This window comes from Prionailurus bengalensis, chromosome A3 (genome assembly GCF_016509475.1).
Source record: "Prionailurus bengalensis isolate Pbe53 chromosome A3, Fcat_Pben_1.1_paternal_pri, whole genome shotgun sequence".
Taxonomy (NCBI): domain Eukaryota; kingdom Metazoa; phylum Chordata; class Mammalia; order Carnivora; family Felidae; genus Prionailurus; species Prionailurus bengalensis.
In genome coordinates, this window is record NC_057354.1 from 100417520 (window position 1) to 100438575 (window position 21056).

General features: G+C 49.1%; 3 protein-coding genes across 6 annotated transcripts in view; 1 reads left to right on the top strand and 2 right to left on the bottom strand.

The window, feature by feature from the left end:
• Window positions 1–248: 248 nt before the first annotated feature.
• On the bottom strand, window positions 249–4561 carry TMEM150A (transmembrane protein 150A). 4 transcript variants are annotated; one of them, XM_043603867.1, is made up of 8 exons: window positions 4444–4561; window positions 3908–3944; window positions 3270–3317; window positions 2847–2933; window positions 2171–2238; window positions 1685–1812; window positions 1324–1501; window positions 249–1059 (listed from the first exon to the last, which is right to left on the bottom strand). In XM_043603867.1, the coding sequence occupies exons 3-8, from the start codon at window positions 3308–3310 to the stop codon at window positions 818–820; spliced, it is 744 nt and encodes a 247-aa protein (XP_043459802.1). In that variant the 5' UTR covers window positions 3311–3317; window positions 3908–3944; window positions 4444–4561; the 3' UTR covers window positions 249–817. The 4 variants fall into 4 exon arrangements, with proteins under 4 accessions (XP_043459802.1, XP_043459800.1, XP_043459803.1 ...); XM_043603865.1 differs by having other exon boundaries at window positions 3764–3944; window positions 4444–4560; XM_043603868.1 differs by lacking the exon at window positions 4444–4561 and adding an exon at window positions 4022–4411.
• A 2019-nt stretch (window positions 4562–6580) lies between these two features.
• CA3H2orf68 (chromosome A3 C2orf68 homolog) lies at window positions 6581–12211 on the bottom strand. The gene is made up of 4 exons (XM_043603871.1): window positions 12004–12211; window positions 11807–11925; window positions 10663–10814; window positions 6581–10297 (listed from the first exon to the last, which is right to left on the bottom strand). Exons 1-4 carry the CDS (start codon window positions 12108–12110, stop codon window positions 10175–10177), a joined length of 501 nt encoding a protein of 166 aa, XP_043459806.1. The 5' UTR covers window positions 12111–12211; the 3' UTR covers window positions 6581–10174.
• Window positions 12212–13203: 992 nt separating this feature from the next.
• The window catches only part of USP39 (ubiquitin specific peptidase 39), a 34371-nt gene continuing 26518 nt past the window's right edge, over window positions 13204–21056 (top strand). The window contains exons 1-3 of the mRNA XM_043603863.1: window positions 13204–13511; window positions 18284–18353; window positions 20227–20321. Of these exons, the coding sequence (XP_043459798.1) occupies window positions 13244–13511; window positions 18284–18353; window positions 20227–20321 (433 nt within the window). The 5' untranslated portion in view covers window positions 13204–13243. The remainder of the gene's footprint in view (window positions 13512–18283; window positions 18354–20226; window positions 20322–21056) is intronic.

Consider the following 21056-nt stretch of genomic DNA (forward strand, 5'->3'; position numbering starts at 1 on the left):
ACCACACTCTTGAGTAGAAAAAGGATCAGGTCAGTTCTTTAGACTGTTTAAAGTCCTAGAAAGGGTTTCAGGCCCTTGAGGGGTATTTGGATAGCACCTGGCAGTCTTTATTCTTGGCAGCCCTGTTCTCAAAGAGCAGTGGCCACTCAGGACTCTCTCTGGGGGCAGGGGATTTTGCCCATCCTTTGCCTAGGGAAAGCCATCCTGGGTTAGTCTCTCTCTTGACTCTTCAGAACAGACTACAAACATGCAAATTAGAATTCTTTTAATAGATATATATATATATATAGACATATATATATATATATGTATATATATATATAAAAGTACTAAAATACCCACATGGTTCTGCTGTGTTATTTGCCCGAAAGAAAGAAAAGGGCAGAGTGAAGAATCCCAGTGCAGCTCAGTGGGCCCCAAAGTGGGCCTTCCCACAGTCTAAGGAGTGCCTATCCCTCCACCCCAAATTCTATCCTTGCTGTTCCCAGCCCCCAATTCCTGCAGCAGGAAACCCCAGTGGTTTGGCTTCGGCACTGGGGAGTAGAAGGCACCTGAAGGGCTGGCTGGGTGAAATAAGAATATGTGACCTTTGAACATAAAAACAACAGTGCAGAGTAAGGGAGTAGGTTGTGTGCAGCCCAGGCACCTGCCGGGCCTGTTCCTCCGTGGCACGGGTGGGTGTGGGATGGCCACTGCTCCAGCAGCAAGGAAGCCTATATCCCGACAACACTTTCTCAAAACCGTTTTTGGTACAAAATAAATGCAAAGTTATGAGGTGGGGAGCTGGTGAGGTTGGCCCGGCCACCCTCCCCAGACCTCAGATCATGGCGATGCTTTCGGGGGCACAGGTGAGGTGAGTGGAGGTGCGACCGCTCCCAGAGGACTTGGCGGCCCGGCCAGGGGCAGGCTGCAGCGCAGCCACCAGCGTCTCTGACGACACTGCTCCGAACTCATAGCTGAAAGTGCCGTAGAAAATGAGGATGTCAATGACAAACACCCACTCGCACAGGGCTGCCCCATGCTGCAGCTGAGAGCTCTCGTGCATAAAGAAGACCGCACCTGGAATGGGGCTAAGGAAATGTTCAGTAGGATGTGTGGAAGCCTGTTGACACTCCTACCTTCCTAGATAGATAACTAGGCTGGGGCCAAGAGCCAGGTCTCACCTCCTGGAAGGGTAAGTAGGAAACCACACTGGGCAGTATTTTCTGGATATATGTGTACCAAGCTCTCCCCCAACCCTCCAATGCCCCCCACCCCGGGTCTTGGGTGGAGAAAGGCTGAGCTAGAGGATTAGTTCCTGGCTGCCCTGTCCTGGAAGGATACTGAGGATCAGGGTGACAAAGGCGATGGCTGCCAGCACAATCCGCACGTAGGCCATAGCCAGGTCCTGGGGGGCTGTGGCCCCGTGGTAGCAGAGGGCACAGTGCAGGCAGACAAAGAGCAGCCCGGCGGAGAAGGCCACACCAGTTCCGATGTAGTGCAGAGACTTAGCATGATCCACCTGGTCCGGAGAGAGCACCCATCTGTGAAGCAGCCCTACCTCCTCCACCCCCATCCCCTTTCCCTCTCAGACCCCCCATCCCCACCCTCAGCCTTGTAGGGCTGTGTCTGTAGCTTGGGGCAACCTTCAGGGGACTGAGGGCACCCATTCATGAAAGTTCAAGAGGCAGGCAGGCGGGCACACCTGGAAGTTGCCGACCACCACGAGGCCCGCAGCGTTGGTGCAGCCTGTGATGAGTGTTGTGGTGTTGACCCAGGAATGACGACTCTGCTCCAGGAGCTGCCCGTAGCGCAGCAGGCAGATCAGAGCCACTGGGGGAAGACAGCACAGGTGGGGCCAGCACTGGTGCTCTCCTCCCACCCCAGCCTGGCCCAGCCAGCCCACCAACTGCCCCGGCCTCTGCCCCTGCCCCCCACTCTGGTCTGAGGGCCAAAAGGGAATAGAAGGGCAGGTGGTGAACTGGGTGTCCTCAGCCTCCAGCCAGCAGGGTGGCTGTGTGAGACACTTTGGCCCTTGTTCAAGAACAGGAGAGACGTGACTCCTCTTGCCTTAGCCCTTGGTGGGGTGGGCCGCACTAGGCAAGGGCTTCCTGGGCCCTTCTGGGAGGGGGGTGGGGGAGTGGGTTGGATTGGGCTGGGCTGGCTAGGGGGGGCTGAGGGCACAACTCACCCATGAAAGCACCCATGTTGCCAATGAGGCTGAAGAGGCAGCTCTCTGGGGGATATGTGCCACACTTGCTGAGGGGGAGGGGGGGGCAAGGACAGAGTGAGAGAGGAGCAGGAGCACTAGCACCCCCATTCTGGCCCATCTGTCTCTTGCTTTAACCGTGCCTGTTCCTTAGCAGCAAGCCACTGATTTAGGAGAAGGGCCAGTTGTGTTCTATAAACAACTGGCTGCAGGCTGGGTCCTCCCCCAAAGCAGAGCACATGTGTGTGATGGGTAAGGGAGTGCCCAGGATTGCTGGGCAGAGCCCAAGACTCCTTGGACTCCCTGAGACTGTCAAGGTCTGCGGCCAGTCTGGCTTTCCTTGGGCCAGAACTGGGCTGGGCAATCAGAGGGCTTCAGCTTAAATCCAGGTGCCTCCACTTACTAGCTGTGTGACCTGGACGGATGACATAACAGTCTGTTTCCTTGCCTATAAAACAGTGAGAATGATAGCTGCCTCAATGTCAGGAGGATTAAACGGTGTTCTGCGCGTAAAGCATTCAGCACAGGGCCTGGCACACAGTGATTGGCAAGTAGTAGTGTTATTAAGTGCTTTTAATATACTTACTATTTCTGAGACCCAGGGATAGGGGTTTGAGGGGCTGGGGTCTCCCTTACCTGCCCAGAGTCCAGGCCTTACCTGATGAGGGGGACATCATCCAGGGTGCAGCAAGTCTTGGGGCCCCCTTGTTCAGCGGGGTCAGGAGAGCAGGATTCGTTGTAGGACCTGGCAGGCAGGACAGAGAGTAGACTGGGGGAAAGGGTTCTCCCAGCCTGTACCCTCCGGCTTCTCAGAGACTACCCTCCCAGTATTCTCTTGGCAGGGTCAGGAGAGCCCACCTCCCTGAACTGGCCTGAGACAGATGCCAAAGGGGTGAAGGGATGGTGGGAAATAGGTGGATGGGCTTGAAGTCATGCCTGGGGAGGGGCAGGCATTGCCAGTGTCAGCTAAGAGCAGTGAGGGCCAGGGTCTCCAACTGGCTTGCTCACAACAGCCCCGACCCAAGAGGGAGCAGAGATGAAGGGAGCTTTAGAGGGAGGCTGTCTGCAGAGTGCGCCATACCAGTTCTCCACAGGGCATGCGTGGCGGTTCATCACGGCCATGGCATACCTGCGGGAGCAGAACTGTCACCTCACACCCGTGACCCTCCCAGCCCAGCTTTCCCCCCTACTGACTCTTCTCTCTTGATTCTGGCCCCATTCAGCCTCATTGTCCTTGTTGGGGACTCAAGTTGGGGTGGCCTGAGAACTGACACCACATCAGAATAGCATGGCCTCAAACTAGAGGACCTTGGGGTGTCCCTGGCTAGAAGTATGTCAGGGTCGTCATACTGGACAGCGGCGGTGCCAGCTCGCCCGAAGTAGTTCTGTGCCCAGGCACCAGGCCAGGCTTTGGAGACAGCTAGAGTGATCCTGGGTACCACCCCAGAGCCTGCACAGGACAAGGGGCTCTGTGTGTGCCATGAAGCTCCTGTTGGGTCCTGGCTGGGCCCTATCCTCCTCAGCATGGGCCCATTCTGTCCCCCGTTGTCTTCCCCCTTCCCTCTATTTACTCACACAGTCCATAGGCCAGTGATAGAGAATGCTGACAAGCTGACAGGAAGGAGGATCCAGGCGGTCATGAGGGAGGGGAGCCAGGGTGGTGGTGGTGTGGGGGGAAGGGCAAGAGGTAGGTGGGAAAGAGGGGGCCGGCCCAGCTACCTTAGGGTACTTCGCCAAAACCATCAGCGGCCCAGGCCTGGTGGAGAGAGACAGGTCAAAGTCCAGGGTCCAGTGACTGGCCAAGGCCGGTGGTGGGCAGAAGGTGGTCCACACCTGATTCACAGCTTCTGCTGGGGCTCTGAGGGCCTACATTTTGGGCTGAGCCCACGCCAACACGTGGACACCTTCTGGCATCCCCCGGGGGCCTCCGCGTTCCACCCGAAAGCCACCGGTGGGCCCAGGCACTCAGGCGGGGCCGTAACATCTGGGGAGGGAGTCGCGCTCCCTCGCCTGCGGGACCGGGCTGGGGGAAGGGTGCGGTTAGGGCAGTCGAGGGGGCCGCGCCGAGGAGAGCCTGAGAGCGGGTGCCGGTCCCGGCGGAGCGGCAGCCACGCGCAGGCAACCACCTGACCGCCGGCGCCCCGGGGGAGAGGTGGGTTCGCGCAGGAAGCGCGGCTCGGCCCCCGCCCGCGTGGGCGCACGGAAAGCGCCCCAGGAGCCGGGGACTCGAGCCTCCCCAGTGGCCCAGTACGCACCTCCCTGGAGCGCCCCGCCGCCTCCGCTCCCTGCTCGGCCACGCTTGGTATGGTCTCTGGCTGCGGCCCTCGGAGCAGCCCTGGAAGGTTTAAAGGGCCGAGCGGCCCCGCCCCTGTCGCCCGGGCAGCGCCGCGCCGCCCGCCGGGACGTGGAGTCCGCGCCGCCCCGCGCCGGGCCGGAGACTACAACTCCCGAGCCCCCGCGCCCGCGCTGCGGTGCAAGCGTGGATGGCGCCCCGACTTCGGGGGACCTGAGCGCCGAGGGCTGAGCCATGGGACTCGGGTGGAGGCTCTGACTCCGAGATGCCGATAGTCCCGCGTACCCTGTTCCTGCGGTGGAAGCTTCGGGAGGCGGGAAGTTCCGGGGCTGCATCGCTGTGATTGCCATCGCGTACAAGGCTGGTGGAAGCCTCCCTTCGCCGCTGGGCACATTTTTGCAGCCTGGACTGTCCGGCTGTGAGACTTTCGGGAGCCTCCCTCAATGTGGCCGGGCCTGCCTCTCTGTTCTGGGCGAGGTGGGTCCGCGGAGAAGCGAGCACAAAACCTTGGCTGTTAAGTTTCAAGCGCCTTGGATTTGGCTTATGCTTCCCCTCCGCCCAGCAAACCCTGGAGGAGGGCTACTTTCATCAGATACTTTTTTTTTTTTAATGTTTATTTTTGAGAGAGACAGAGTAGGAGTGTGGGAAGGGCAGAGACAGAGAGGGAGACACAGAATCCGAAACAGGCTGCAGGCTCCGAGCTGTCAGCACAGAGCCTGATGCGGGGCTCGAACTTGGGACCGCTGAGATCATGACCTGAGCTGAAGTTGGACGCCCAACCGACTGGCCCATCCAGGCGCCCCCAGATACTTTTTATTTTCAAGGTACAAGTACACAAAGTACTGTCAGTGTCATGTTTCCCGACTGATGAGCGCTTACTCGAAACAAGGCCACAGAGATCTGTGGATATCTATGGTCACACATGGCCAGGTGTTGGTAAGAGAGGCAGGCTGGAGACCCAGAGCAATCTGGGAAGAGGAAACAGGATAGCGTGGGAATAAATTACCATTGGCTTCACCAAAATGTACAGGCCAAGGGTGCCTTCCTGGACATTCTTTTCATGATAAAAAAAAAAAAAGAGTGGGAATACTTCTTTTTCACATACCCACAGGGAATAGAGGCCCAGGCTGCCAGGAACAGGGGAAGCTTAGGTGTGGCAGCACTGGTGAGTTGAAGGTAATGTGCAGAAACAGGGGCCCTGTACTGTGGGGAAAATGGAGATATACTGGGAAAGGGCTTGAAGGAGCAACCTTTTTTTTGACCCAGTGGAAGGTAAAAATAGAAACAGGAAATCTGTGGGAGAGCCCTTTTCTGAATTGCAGCAGGACAAGTAGTTAGAGCAGGGCCAGTAAGTATGGCTGTGCAGAGAAATCACTGTACAATGAAATCACTCGCTGAATGGACTAGTGGGGTATAAAATACAGTCCACTTTCTGGCCCACAGTCTGTTCTGTGCCCCAGAATACAGAGGTGCCTCTTGCTAATTCACAGAGAAGCACCACCTTCCTGCCCAGGTGTGTTCCCATTGGAGCAGACACCTTCTTTTCACCTGCCCAACGGTACTGTGAAACCTCAGCATTTCCTACCTCATTGGAAGTTTTGCAAGTCTTAGTCAACACTTAACTACACTCAGTTGAGCTGGGTTTGAGTTGCTGTCCAACCGTTATCATGGGAAGACCTGAGAAGCTACTTAGGTCCTAAACTGGCTGTTCTCATGTAAAGTAGAGGTAAGACAAGCACTCTAGAACTGTGACCGAGACAGATTTTGGCTTAATATGACAATCTCAGTAATCCCTAAAGTAGAATTACCCCAAGACAGGACTCCCTATGACAGAAGGGCTCTTTGTGTGTAGCCGGTAGGGAGGAGTCACTTATCAGAAAACAAGTGGGACCAGACATCTTTAATAGTCCCTTCTAGCTTTAATGCTACGTGAGTCTAGTTGTTATGCTCCAACCAGGACAGTTCTTAAAATAGTCAAGGCAAAGCAAGAGATGAGATTTCAAGTGCTGATTTGGTGGTGCTGAATGACTTTAGGGCAGGCATTTAATCTGTACTTCTCTTATGTACACAAGCGATTTCAAAACTCTTGGCAAAAACAGTGCTGTAAAAATAGTTAAGTTTATTGCTCAAAAAGAATACTGTTTTTGAAAAGTACCTTTCTTCCAGGATTTTCAAATAATTTGCACACTTCACTTCATTAATCCATCCGCACAGCAGAAACATTGGAAATGAGGAAACAGAAGAACAGATGGCTTGTTACACATTTAACACCACAACTCAACCAGTTGAGCAACCAACCTCTCATCTGGTGGCACTGAGAAGGCAAAGGAGCCATTTACTCAGGTTTTTACTTCTAGCGTCACTCTAACTACTGGAGAAATTTGGGGTACGTGCCTATGGCGTCTTGGCCATCTGATTTCTCAGGGACAGGGCAGGAATTCAATGAGGGGGCTTAAAATGTTTCAAATAATTGTCAACATTCCATGCTGATTCTCCCAGAAGGCTCAGAGGTAGGAAGAGAATTGCCCTCCTTCCTCTTCCTATATGCAAGGGCCTCAGTTACACTTGGGAACCGGCTGGGGATCCACTACTCTACTATCCACGCATCCTGGCAAATGCACAGCAGGCTGGATAGTCACTACCCCAAACGGTTTCTTCCAGCCCCACGGGCTGATCTCTAGTTGGCAGTGTCTTGCAGAGTGGATCATGAAGGTGGAATGCCCCTTTCAGAGTCTCATCCACAGGGAGAAGTGTTTGTTATTGCCCACATTGGTCCTACCGGCTGGCCAAGCTCCACAGACTCCTACACTCAGTACAAAAAGCTTTACATTCTTCTTTTCCATTCTTCCATTACATTCTTCAAAGACTTCTATGCTTGCCAACTGGCTAGAACTCAAACTCTAGTGTTTACTCTTATACAGCCGAAAGCCCCTAAAAACTCCAGATTCCTTCTATTTATAATATCAGCCATCATGGCCCAGGAAACACAAACCCTTAAACTCCAAGGCCTACCCTCGGTAAGAACATTCATGGGCGTGAGATAGGTCTATGAGGCTCCCAGACTTTTTTTTTAGACAGCCAAAAACGTACCTAGTCAAATTAGGATTGATTCTGAAGCAGCCTGCCAGAAAGCCCCAGTTAGTCCGACATGGTTGCCACTGTACCAAATAGCCATGGCAGACCTCTCTGTGACATCTCTAGAGCCCGTGGGAAATGCTCTGGAACATGCTCCTTGATGGCGAAGCACTGATTTTTGAAAACTGCCGGAAGATGTCTGGAGGCAAGTCTGGTGAATACACTAGATGGTGCCAGTACCATCGTGGAGCCCCGCTGAGGGGTGGCAACAAGCAAAGAGCCTGAGCTAGAAGGCTGTCAGCTGGTAGAAGGCCATCACCAGAGAAGCATTTCAGGCACATCTGGAGCAGTGGCAGCAGCATCACCAACAGGCCTCCCCTAGAGGACAACCTCTCATTTCAGTACCAGGCTTAGTGGTTTCTAGTCCTGCTGCTTAAATTAGCTAAGAGTTAGGATGCTTTCTTGGGTGGAAAATATTTTATATGCACTTGATAAGCAAAATGCCTCAAGAAAAAAGCTCACAAACAAGAAGTTCCTGTGAGTCTCTTACCTGAGAGTGTGAGGATTACATGACAAACACATAAAAGGTCACAATAGGTACACACTTCCCTTCTCACAAACAGGAATGGAGGCTAAAATTTCAGGTGCCATGCCCCCAACCTCTTCTGGTCTTGTTTCTAAATTCTGTAATAAATCCGTGAAATAGGCCATCCAGTTGTGAGAAGACAGATGCAAAAAGTATTTCCAGACTAGGAAGCCTAAGAGTTCCAGTGAAATCCTATGTCCAAGTAGGAAGGTCAGTTGAAGAGCTGGAAGACTAAAATCCCCAGTCCTCTGAGCTGCAGGAAGATTGGGGATAGAGTATGGCACCGCCTCCCTGACCTGGGAGGCTCTGGAGGGTAGTTAACATTAGAAGTCAAAAGGCACTTCCAGCCAGGCTGAGTTAAGTCGAGGGCAGACTTTCTCCTCTGAAAGTAGAACCGAGCCCAGGACTGGCAAGTTAAGGCATTTAACCTTAGGCCAGCTCTGTGGGTCAGGAACCTTCTGGTCCCTGGCCTAACTTATCCACCTCACTCACCTTCCCAGAATTCCTCCGGTACTGCAAGCTGTGGCTTGCTAGATTCTAATGATGTAGTTTAAGTAGCTGCCTTGCCCCATTCCTGAGGCGGTAGATTTTCAGGGGTGTAGGGCACAAACCAACAGTGCCCTCAGGTGTCCTTTAAGAGAAAAGCTGCTGAGATGGAAAGGCCAGACTAATCTTGAGACCCTGATGTAGAGAAACCCCCGGGGCAGGGGGACTTTGGTTTCAAGAAGTCTTAGTGTTCATGGGCTCACTTAAACCCCATACTTCAAGTCACTGAGGTCAGGTCAGTTGCTGGAAATCTGAAGTGGCTTGGAACTGCAGTGCACAGGATGTCTTGTGGACTTCTCAGATCTCAACCTAACCCTGCATTAGGGAGAATGTTCACTGAGGTGAAAGCAGTGATATTTCTAGGATCTTTAGTCTAAGGATCTCAGTTTATCTACTCTTGGGAGATAGGAAAGGAAAAAGACTGAGGCAGGGGAAGGGCAGAGGAAAGAAGCTCATTTTACTGCCCTTTGGGCCTTTTCTTCTTCCTCCTCCTCCTCTTCTTCTTCTTCTTCTTTTGTGCAACTACGGCTCCCAATAGGCAATTATTGCTTATGTTGAATTTCCCTTTGTATGTACATTCAAGACTGTTATATCACATTGGGAGAGTCGTTTCAAGCTTGTTTTGCTGATCCCTCTCTAGCCTGAGCAGAGGATGGTCTGTTCACAGCTGGGGAGGCTGAAAACTGGAATCCTGTAGCCATAACCAAGGCAGGTTGTGCTGCAGGGAACCCCTGCAGTTTAGTTCTGCCATCATCTTCTAGCTCCATCTAGACAGTGCAAAGCAGGGGGGTGTGAGAGGAATCTGCAAAAGCCATGCAATCTGCAAAATGAAAATCTCCCACTTCACTGGTATCAGAGTAAGTGGGAGAGCTTGTCCACAAGGTAGACCTGCAGAACTCCCCACCTCCACAGTCCTGAGCAGTTGGGAGGTGCACAGTCATATTGGGAGGTAGGGTGGAACTCATGGATTCTGAGACCAAAAGAGGAGAGAATGGAAAGAACAAAGAAACAGCTGAAAAAAAAAAAAAAAGACCTAGGAAAACGTGGATGGAAGTGAGCAGAAGCTAGGAACAAAGGAACCATGAAGCAACAAACACAGTTCAGTGAGCTGGGTGGAGTGCAGCAGCTAGGTGTCCTATGGCATCTGACCTCAGTAAGAAAGCAGCATGTTAGCACAAGCTATTACAAATCTCAGTTCTCCCTGGAATCTCTGCTTCCAGGACACCAAGCTAGCCAAACAAAATTTTTGAATTCCAGAATACTAGGCTGGTCAAATGGGCCAAGATACAAGAAAGAATGGCTGCAAAGGAGGTGGCCAGGCTTGTCCCTGCAAGACCTTATTCCTATGGATGTGTCAGCTTGGGGTGTGTCGGGGTGTGTGTGTGTGTGTGTCTCGAGATCAGTTCAAACTGGTCTTGGCACCCCCAAACCAGGAGTGAGCTCCCTGGGCAGTGAATCCAGCCTGGTGAGAATGCCTTCAGTCTGGTCAATGTCGGCTCTGGCGCTTTGCAATCTCCTCCTGGATGCGCAACTTGAGGGCCTCTCGCAGGGGGGGGTCCAGAGGCGTGTGTGCTGACACCTCCTCACTCACCCTTCCTGGATCATCGTCCTACGTGGAGGAAGAGTCGGGAAGCTCAGGGCCTGGCCTCTTCTGGAAAGGCGACCTGCCCTGTCCCCAGACAACACTCTCACAGAACTCCATTTGACTCACAGCTTCTTGCCAGTGCCTGTCATTTCCCAGGTGTCCCCTGTAATAGTGATTTTCACCTGGGGGCCACATGCCCTCCCTGTTGCCCGCTGAGAATCACTGTGTGACAGGCGTGAGTTGTGCTCAAAACATCGCCCAGCAGTCTATGCTCCTAACTGGAGCCGACAATTCCCACTGGCTCTGAGGAAAACAGTGGCTCAGGCTCTGGCAGTGATTTCTAGCATGGCCCAGGACCTTCAGGCTGCAGCTGCTTCCACGAGGCATACCTGATACACGATAACTGAGGTGACCTCTCCGCTGTCTGCCTCATATTCTAAACAGAAGAGCTGATGGCCAGAAGGCTCTGGCTCGGAGCTGCCACTACTGCTGCTTTCACCGGATTCCTCACAGTCTGGATTGCTTGGGTGGGTAGAGCCATCTGGAGGGATGAATCACAGTGAGAGGGAAGAGGGGAGGGCTGTTGGAGCCCCTGCCCACATGTATGAAACATGAAAACATACCACAAAGAAAGTCCCAATCTTCCTATGGACCCTGTATGTGTGTGCATGTATCAAGTGTGCTGCCAATCAGTAGTTGCCTTTACCTTTGTATCCTTGCTCTGGGGCCAGCAGTCTTGTCACACACCCAGTAGATATACAATGTACGTCACATAGTAGATATACAATGTACCTTCGCAGGAAAAGTAGTGGAGAGGTGGATACAGCCCTGCCTGGGTTCAAATACAGGCTCTGCCATTTATTAGCTCTGAGATCTTGGGCAAGTTACTTAATCTCTCTGTGCCTCTTTCCTCACTGTGAAACAAATGATAATAGTTTCCGACTTATGATATCCCATGAAAACTAAAGGAATGAACATACCCAAGATCTAACGCTAAACAAAATTAGTAATGCTAAACAAATCTAGTGCCAAGTTAGGTACTGTTATCTCTAGGTATCTGGGAAGCTTGAGAAATGGCTTTTATTGTTTTTCTTTAAGGAAAAAAACCATTTTAAATACTGACTTTTGAGTTTCATTCCACAAGTATGTCCTGGTCAAGTACAGCTGTGCCAAGCTTTCTCTCCGTCACGGAGTGAGAACTCTCAAGTATAGGTGGGCAAACCAGTAGACAAACAACTTCTTGCCGGCTCCCATGTATTTCCTGTAATAGTGATGCTTAACTGGGGGCCATGGAGCCTTCCCTGTTTTCAGGGAGATTCAGGGAGCGGAGAATGGGGAGCGTCGAGGTGGGGGTTCCGGGAAGGGACGACATGAACTGAGCCTTGGGGAATAAAAAGTGGTTTTTTTGTTTGTTTGTTTGTTTGTTTGTTTGTTTGTTTTTTTCCATTTAAAGAAAAGAGTGCATAAAGGCAAAGGGCTGGGGGCCGAAAGAGCGCGCGGGCTGGAGGAGGCAGGCGGGGTGGGCGGCCTCACCTCGGTGTCGCGGCAGGTACACCTGCAGGTCGGGCTTTCGGGGCCGCGTCGGCGCCGGCGTGTGCCGCCTCCTCGCCTTCTCCTTGGCTGCTTGTTTCACCTTCTTGTCATAGTCGTCCCTGCGGGGAGCCGAGCGGGAGTCAGACACTGCCGGGCCAAGCTAGGCTGGGGGTGGCGGCGGCGGGGCGGGGCGGTACCGGGCGAGTTGGTTCCGTCGGATGTGGTGCACGAAGCCGTGGCTCATGTCCAGACGCCCGCCCGGCTTGCAGCAGAGTCCCGGCCCGGGATCCGGCGTCGATTCCATCTGGAGCCTTGGGGTCGGAGCCGCCGCGAATCAACGGCCCCAACGGCCGCCCTCCCGCCTGGCGAGCTTCGCACCCCGACTTCCGGCGCCGGCCCTGGACCCGCCCCGAAAGAGCCTGCCGGGCCGAGCGGCCCGGCGCGCGGAGTTGCCTGCGCGGGTGCTGGGATGGGGCATGCGCGGCTTCCACTCTCCGTCGGGGCTTTTCTTTGTGAAATTAGCAATAGGAAACAGGACTTAGGCTTACTGCTGATGCATCAGAAAATTCAGAAAAACACAAACGCTGACTCCACTCAGCGTTCGGTGTGGAGTCTTCCTTTGCTTTTTGTGTGATAAAATGCTGTGAAACTCCCGTCGCCAGTTGCGTGACCTCAGCTATTGAGCTCCGGTGCCTCAGTTTCCTCATTTGTGAACAAGGTAACTGAGAGCATCTACCTCAAAAGACGTTGTGAGGAGGTAAGTGCCCTGGCAGGGCACAGAGCAGCACCCCGCCACCAGGCAGCCCCAGGAAGACTGCTGGGGACCGGGACACCCCTTCCAGCCGGCGAAGCTCCTGAGCCCACCCTACCCATGTCTTAACTCTCCCTACAGAAGGACTCAGCGCTTGTAGAATATGCATGACTGGTTTTCTAGTCTTTTTTTTTTTTTTTTTTTGATGTTTACTTATTTATTTTGAGGGAGAGAGCAGCAGCACAGGAGTTGGAGGCGGGAGGGGCAGAGACAGAGGGAGAGAATCCCAAGTAGGCTCTGTGCTCTCAGCATGCAGAACCCGCCGTGGGGCTCCATCCAGCACTGTGGGATCATGACCTGAGCCAAAATCGGGAGTCAGAGGCTTAACCGACTGAACCACCGAGGCGCCCCAACAGCTTCTACACCAATGAAAGGTTCCCCCTCTGTCAGCTGCAAATTTTGGGAAAGGTGGCAGTAGGCCCGCATGGTGTTCTCAGGCCCCGCCCAGACCTAAAGGGACCACAAGAGGTGCAGCACTTCCCAGAAGTTTCTCCAGGGGAAATGTGTCCACAATGCGGACTCGTAGAGAGCCCTGGGCTGGCTAACAGCGCCGCTCCTGATTGGGTGCCTGCCGCGCGCTCTGGCGTGCTTTGAGCTTGCGCAGAACGACCCGGCAGGTAGTGGCAATGTCCGGCCGGTCCAAGCGTGAGTCTCGTGGTTCCACCCGCGGGAAGCGCGAGTCCGAGTCGAGGGGCAGCTCGGGTCGCGTCAAGCGGGAGCGAGATCGGGAGCGGGAGACAGAGGCGCCGAGCTCCCGGGGCAGCCCAGTGCGTGTGAAGCGGGAGGTCGAGCCTGTGAGCGCGCGCGAGGCCCCGACGCCGGTCGTCCCGGCGGTGCGAGTGAAGCGGGAGCGCGAGGCCGACGAGGACTCCGAGCCTGAGCGGGAGGTGCGAGGTGCGCGGGGCTGGGCCGGGCGCGGGCTCCACTCTTGCGTTCTCCTTTTCCTCTCGACTCCCTTTCCTTGGGAGTGAGGGTGGGGGTGGGGCATTCACCCTCCACTCTTGTCGGCGACAGGCCTCCACTGCGTTTTAAGAGGACAGCACTAGTCTTAGTGAAAACTGCACCTTTGATGTTTTAACAACAGTAGAAATAACGGCATCTGCCCATTATCGAATACCTAACTTGTGCCAGGCGCTGTGCTAATTACTTTTGTAAATAACTGGAAAATCACTTACTAAATTATGTTATCTCCTTCAGTGTTTACCAAACACCTGATTTGTGAGTTCTGTTGTAGTATCTGGAATGTGACCATGTAGCGTCAAGATCCTGAACCCTGGGCACCTCCGCCACACTGCTTTGCCATTCTTTACCTGGACTGAGTCACTGTGGTTTGGGAAAGTGGGTTTTACGTGGCTGTCCCTATGAAAATTAGTGGAGGTAGTTCTGGAGGCTGTGACCTTTGGGAGCCATTCTAACAACTGCTAGTGAGTCTTAACTCCCTTCCATGACTGCAGCCTTTTGCCAGCTTTCTCTGGATTCCTGCTTCGCCTGACACTCTCTGATTCCTAGAGACCTCTTTACCCATCCTTGGCTTCCTTTTAGTGGGCTGCCTTTTCCAATTTGTTGATATCCTACCAGTTGTTAAGTACATTTCCACCACTTGTGAAGCTTTCCCTTTTCACTGCAATTACATTTCCTTCACTGAACTTGAAACTCCTGACTTGAACCTGTTCCTATATACTTGCTTTGTGGAGAGTTAGTAAAAGCCTACTGAAGTAGCAGGTGAATATATCACTATACTTACATGCTAAGGGTGGGATTCATGGGGGGAGTTCCTAGTTCTCCAAGACTTTATAATTCTGCCTTCTGGTCCTGGTTATCTGTATATGATTATATTTTAACATTAACTCTTAAAGTTCTTACAGTCTTCTGTTTGACATATTTTTGTATTACAGAAATACACCTGTCCAGAATAGCACCTTACTCATAGAAAGTGCTTGATAAATATTTTTGAGTAATTAATAATTTCAGGGCATTCTTTGCCCTTCTTAAATACCTTATCAGCTTCTGTTTTTCCTTTCTTTGGAAGAGAAATTGTTTTTTAGGTATCTTGCTTAGTTGTGATAAAGGAGATTATTTTCTTTGGAACAGGCTAGAATCCCAGTTGCTATTCTGGCTTGTCTTCCCCCCCCCCCACCCCCGCCACCCCAACTCCCTTTTATTTTTATGGTGAAATAGATCACAGGTACTAAGATGGATTGAATATAATGCACAATTATAGTTTAAAGAAGAAAGAGCAATCCCTATCAAAATAACACCAGCATTCTTCACAGAGCTAGAACAAACAATCCTAAGATTTGTATGGAACCAGAAAAGACCCCCACTAGCCAAAGCAATCTTGAAAAAGAAAACCGAAGCTCGAGGCATCACACTCTCAGACTTCAGGCTGTATTACAAAGCTGTAATCATCAAGACAGGATGGTACTGACACAAAAGCAGACACTCTGATCAATGGAACAGAATAGAGAACCCAGAAATGGACCCACAAACTTATGGCCAACTAATCTTTGACAAAGCAGGAAAGAACATCCAATGGAATAAAGACAGTCTCTTCATATGGTGCTGGGAAAACTGGACAGTGACATGCAGAAAAATGAACCTGTACCACTTTCTTACACCATACACAAAAATGAACTCAAAATGGATGAAAGACCTGAATGTAAGACAGGAAGCCATCAAAATCCTAGAGAAGAAAGCAGGCAAAAACCTCTTTGACCTCAGCCGCAGCAACTTCTTACTCAAGACATCTCCGGACACAAGGGAAACAAAAGCAAAAGTGAACTATTGGGACCTCATCAAAATAAGAAGCTTCTGCACAGCAAAGAAAACAATTAGCAAAACTAAAAGGCAACTGACAGAATGGGAGAAGATATTTGCAAATGACATATCACATAAAGGGTTAGTGTCCAAAATCGATAAAGGACTTATCAAACAACACTCGAAAAACAAATAATCTAGTGAAGAAATGGGCAAAAGACACGAATAGACACTTCTTCAAAGAAGACATCCAAAATGCAAACAGACACATGAAAAAATGCTCAATCAACATCACTCATCATCAGGGAAAGACAAATCAAAACCACTATGAGATACCATGTCACACCTTTCAGAATGGCTAACGATAACAACTCAGGCAAAAACAGATGTTGGCGATGATGTGGAGAAAGAGGATCTCTTTTGCATTGTTGTTGGGAATGCAGACTGGTGCAGCCACTCTGGAGAAAAGTATGGAGGTTCCTCAAAAAATTAAAATAAAACTACCCTACGACTCAGCAATTGCTCTACTAGGTATTTACCCAAGGGATACAGGTGTGCTGTTTCAAAGGGACACATGCACCCCCATGTTTATAGCAGCACCTTTGACAATAGCCAAGGTATGGAAAGAGCCCAAATGTCCATCGATGGATGAATGGATAAAGATGTGGTGTGTATATATATATACAATGGAGTATTACTTGGCAATCAAAAAGAATGAAATCTTGACATTTGCAACAACATGGATGGAACTGGAGGGTATTATGCTAAGTGAAATTACAGTCAGAGAAAGACATATGACTTCACTCATGAGGAATTTAAGATACTAAACAGATGAACATAAGGGAAAGGAAGCAAAAAGAATATAAAAATAGGGAGGGGAACAAAACATAAGAGACTCTTAAATATAGAGAACAAATGAGGATTGCTGGAGGGGTTGTGGGAGGGGGGATGGGCTAAATGGGTAAGGGGCATTAAGGAATCTACTCCTGAAATCATTGTTGCACTATACGCTAACTAACTTGGATGTAAATTAAACAATAAATAAATTTAAAAATATATATTAAAAAAATAAAGAAGAATGAACATTTACATCCTTAAATTTACCACTTGTCAATAACTGTGAAGTGTTTGAGATTTTATTTGCAAGCTGCCTAATTAGCCTGCTACAGGTTTTTGGATGCTGATGAAGATGGGACTAGTTCCTATAGTGTCATTTCCCATAGTGCAATATGAAGAGGACACATACTCACAGTGGGTGGCCTTACTGGAGAGGAACTCTGGGCTTACAGAACTTAAATCTTTCATAATAGTCTGAATTTGCCTCCCCTTTGCTCTGTAGGGAGACTCTCTGTCTTCTAACGCTGTTTGCTATACAAATATTCTTGACAAGATAGTCCGGAGGCAGACAGTGCCTTTGGTCACAATATGGGCAGAAACATGAGAGACCTATGGAAAATTGTCTCCTAATGCTATTCAGCTTAAGAAGTGGTATGTAACCAGTACCTTAGAAGGTCCTTTAGGCCCCTTCCTAGTTGTATTTGCCTTCCTTGTTTGGGAATTCGCTATTCTATATATTGGAATACTCTTATGTGCTATTTTGATTTTTTTTTCTTTTTTTTTTTTTTAATTTTTTTTTTCAACGTTTATTTATTTTTGGGACAGAGAGAGACAGAGCATGAACGGGCGAGGGGCAGAGACAGAGGGAGACACAGAATCGGAAACAGGCTCCAGGCTCTGAGCCATCAGCCCAGAGCCCGACGCGGGGCTCGAACTCACGGACCGCGAGATCGTGACCTGGCTGAAGTCGGACGCTTAACCGACTGCGCCACCCAGGCGCCCCTGATTTTTTTTTCATTTCTACTTTTATTTATTTTTTAAGTTTCTTTGTGTTAATTTTCAAGAGAGAGAGACAGCACAAGTGGGGGAGGGACAGAGAGGGAGACATAGAATGTGAAGCAGGCTGCAGGCTCTGAGCTGTCAGCACAGAGCCCAGTGCAGGGCTCAAACTTGTGAACTGCGAGATCATGACCTGTGCCGAAGTTGGACACTTAATTGACTGAGCCACCCAGGCGCCCTGTATTTTTAGTTTTACTTCGTATATGTATCCCTAAGTAGTACTGTGTTTTATTTTGTATTTGGTGTAAATGGAATCATATGTATGTGGTCTTCTGATTTACCTTTTGTTTTTGTTTTTTTTTTTTGCTAACCATATTTTCGAGGTTCATTCAAATAGATATTCATGGCTACATAGTGTTCTATTGGTGATACCAGAATACATTTATTTATTTTATTTGTGGCGGGTATTTGGTTTGTTTCCAATTTGGGCCCTTTCAGATATGCTGCTATAAATATTTTTAGTTAAGCACTTCCAGTGTACATGTGCGAAAGTTTCTCTCAGGTTTATAAGTAGAGATTGCTGGGTCAGAGTTCTGCATATTTTCAGCTTTGATCTTGCTGTACTATTTTCCAAGAGGTTGTAACAGTTTACATTCCCACCAGCAGTTACAGGAACATTTCAATTGCTCTATGTATTTGCCAACACTTAGAATTTTCCGATTTTATTTCTTTCCTTCTATGGTAGATATGAAGTGGTATATTATTGTCCAGGGAAATTTGCATTTTCTTGGTTGCTGAGGATATTTTCCTCATTTTCTGTTGGGTTGTCTTTTATTGTTTCACCAATTTCTTTATGTAATCTGCAAATGAATTGTTTTTTGGTTCTATGAGTTTCACATATGTTCTCCCAATTTGGCACTTGTTCCATTAGTGGGCTTTTTGGTGTATTGCCATGCCTCCTGTGTAGGAGCTCATCCTGTTTAGTTTTTCTCATTTCTGGGTTTCTTTGTACTAGTAGTTCACCGTGAGTACTGGTTTCCCATTTTCACAGCCTGTGATGATTTTCCTTTCAGCAAAGAATGGCCGCGTGGATTCTGAGGACCGGAGGAGCCGCCATTGCCCGTACCTGGATACCATTAACAGGTTAGTAGGACAGGGATGTCAAGGGCAGCACAGAATGATGGAATCTATGCAGGAAGTGCATAGATTTGACTCTATGTCAAATGATCACAAATTTTATTCTTTTTAAAGCTTTCTGCCCAGAAGATTGTGCTTCTTGCCGTATTTATTAATCTTTGTCTTTTAATATAAAGTGTTAGGGGGCATTTTTTTTTTTTTAATTTTTTTTTTAACGTTTATTTATTTTTGAGACAGAGAGAGACAGAGCGTGAACGGGGGAGGGGCAGAGAGAGAGGGAGACACAGAATCGGAAAGGGGGCATTTTTTTTTTAAGGGTGGGCACATGCATAAAGAGCTTTTAGCTTAGTTTGAATTTGTTTGGTGGACTAACAGAGTGCATAGTGTACTTAAAATGACAGTAGCAAATTTAAATATTTTTTGAGCACTCACTACGTGGTAGGTACTACTCTAGGTGGCTGGAATTCAGCAGAGAAAAGAAAAACAGGTATGTCCTAAAACAGAGGTAGTTACCTCATCCCTGTTTCTTTTCTTTGATTCCAGATGGCATCTTACAATGCTTTTCAACTTATGCTCTAAGGTTGTAGTGCTAATAGAAGTTTTCTTAGTGGAGTTACTCTTTATTTTTTTTTATTTTTAATTTTTTTTTTTTAACGTTTATTTATTTTTGAGACAGAGAGAGACAGAGCATGAACGGGGGAGGGTCAGAGGGAGAGAGAGGGAGACACAGAATCTGAAATAGGCTCCAGGCTCTGAGCTGTCAGCACAGAGCCCGACGCGGGGCTTGAATTCACGAACCACGAGATCATGACCTGAGCTGAAGTCGGAAGTTTAACCGACTGAGCCACCCAGGCGCCCTGTGGAGTTACTCTTTATAAGGGCTATTTGTTGTGGCAGGCACAAGCCATTTATGGCTAATGACTTGAAACATGGCTTGAGGAACCAAGTTTCAAATTTTATTATTTTTTTTTAAATGTTTATTTTTGAGAGAGAGAGAAAGAGAGAGCACTAGAGCATGTGCACAAGTTGGGGAGGGGCAGAGAGAGAGGGAGAGAATCCCAAGCAGGCTCCACACTGCCAGTGCAGAGCCCGACCTAAGGCTTGAACCCATGAACCGTGAGGTCATGACCTGAGCACAATCAAGAGTCAGATGCATAACTAACTGAGCCACCCAGGTGCCCCAAATTTTAATTATTTAGAAATTTCAGTATCAACTTGTGGCTCTTGCTTCCTTTAATGGACAGTATAGCTTCACTGGGACCAGTAACAATTAATTAGAGTTAATATTTGAGGAGAAATCTCTTTGTCACCTTTGGATTCAATAAAAGTAAAGTTTTTTTGTCCCTTAATCTGCCTGGTACTCATATAGCATTACTTTGCCGTTGAATAAGTAGATTGATTTGTAGGTATTCTAATATTCAGGTTTCCCATTTACTTTTATGGACAAAAATAGGTTTTTCTTCTATAAAAGGGTTTGTTCACTCTTGATATCCTTCCACCCCCAGCCTTTTAATTTGGAATGCTGTTGAGGTCCTGTCACTTTAGTCCTACTCGTAGCTTTTCCTCCAGAGAAAGCGACTGCAATGAAAGGTTCTCTACTGGTTGTAAATTTAAAAAAAAGAAAAAAGATGGTCGCTGGCATTGTGTGTCTAGTACAGATACTTTGACACTGCTTTGGGACTTGGTGGGTGAGGTTGCTATAGTAAATGTTGAGGAGAGGAATAGTTAATGTTTCTCACAGTTTATAGAAGGTTGTTGAACTATCTCTGAAGGATGCTATGTGACATTGTGCAGTGTGGAGCCAATGCTGCTTCTCTTGAGTGCTTTCCTAGACCTCTGTCCCTATTAATTGTTTTTTTCTTTGGTTTGGTTATTTTAGGAGTGTGCTGGACTTTGACTTTGAGAAACTGTGTTCCATCTCCCTTTCACATATCAATGCATATGCCTGTCTGGTGTGTGGCAAGTACTTTCAGGGTAAATAAGCATTGTGCATTTTATTTTATTTGTTTTAAATGTTTAAACAATGTTTATTTGTTTTTGAGAGAGAGAGAGAGGGATCTTGAGCTGGGGAGAGGCAGAGAGAGAGGGAGAGAGAGAATCCTAAGCAGGCTCCATGTTGTCAGTGTTGAGCCCTATGTCGGGGCTCGATTTCATGGACCGTGAGATCATGAGCTGACCTGAGACCAAAAGTCAGATGCTTAACTGACTGAGCCACCCAGGCTCCCCAGTGTTGTGCATTTTAAACTTGTGAAATTTTCAGCGCCAGCTACAGGTCTCCTCTAGAGAGATTTTTTTTTTCTTCAGTTTTTAATGTTTATTTTTGAGAGAGAGAGACAGAGCTCAAGCGGGCGAGGGGCAGAGAGGGAGGGAGACACAGAATCTGAAGCAGGCTCCAAACTCTGAGTTGTCAGCACAGAGCCTGATGTAGGGCTTGAATCCATGAACCGTGAGATCGTGACTGAGCTGCGGTCGGACGCTTAACCAACTAAGCCACCCACCCGGCCCTCTCTAACCAGTGTCTTAATGCCATCCAAGGAATAAAGTACTAATGTGCTATTCTTTCTTGCTAACTTTTGTGGTGAGAAAAGTTCATGTAGGAGATTCATTGCACAGATGGTGTAGTACTTTGTTTTTGCCAATATTAATACATTCCAGTACAAAATACTGAAGGAAAATCAAATCTGATTTGTCTCTCTCTGGCATCTGCCC

Bases quoted from the DNA above. Each gene is read 5' to 3' on its own strand.
- TMEM150A (XM_043603865.1), bottom strand. From the start codon at position 3,828: ATGACCGCCTGGATCCTCCTTCCTGTCAGCTTGTCAGCATTCTCTATC. The intron at 2,239-2,846 runs GTAAGGCCTGGA...CCTCCCCCTCAG, and splicing joins GATGATGTCCCCCTCATCAG to CAAGTGTGGCACATATCCCC. The intron at 1,813-2,170 runs GTGAGTTGTGCC...GTCTTCCCCCAG, and splicing joins CAACATGGGTGCTTTCATGG to TGGCTCTGATCTGCCTGCTG.
- CA3H2orf68 (XM_043603871.1), bottom strand. From the start codon at position 12,110: ATGGAATCGACGCCGGATCCCGGGCCGGGACTCTGCTGCAAGCCGGGC. The intron at 10,815-11,806 runs GTGAGGCCGCCC...TCATCCCTCCAG, and splicing joins GTACCTGCCGCGACACCGAG to ATGGCTCTACCCACCCAAGC. The intron at 10,298-10,662 runs GTATGCCTCGTG...TCCTCCACGTAG, and splicing joins CCTCAGTTATCGTGTATCAG to GACGATGATCCAGGAAGGGT.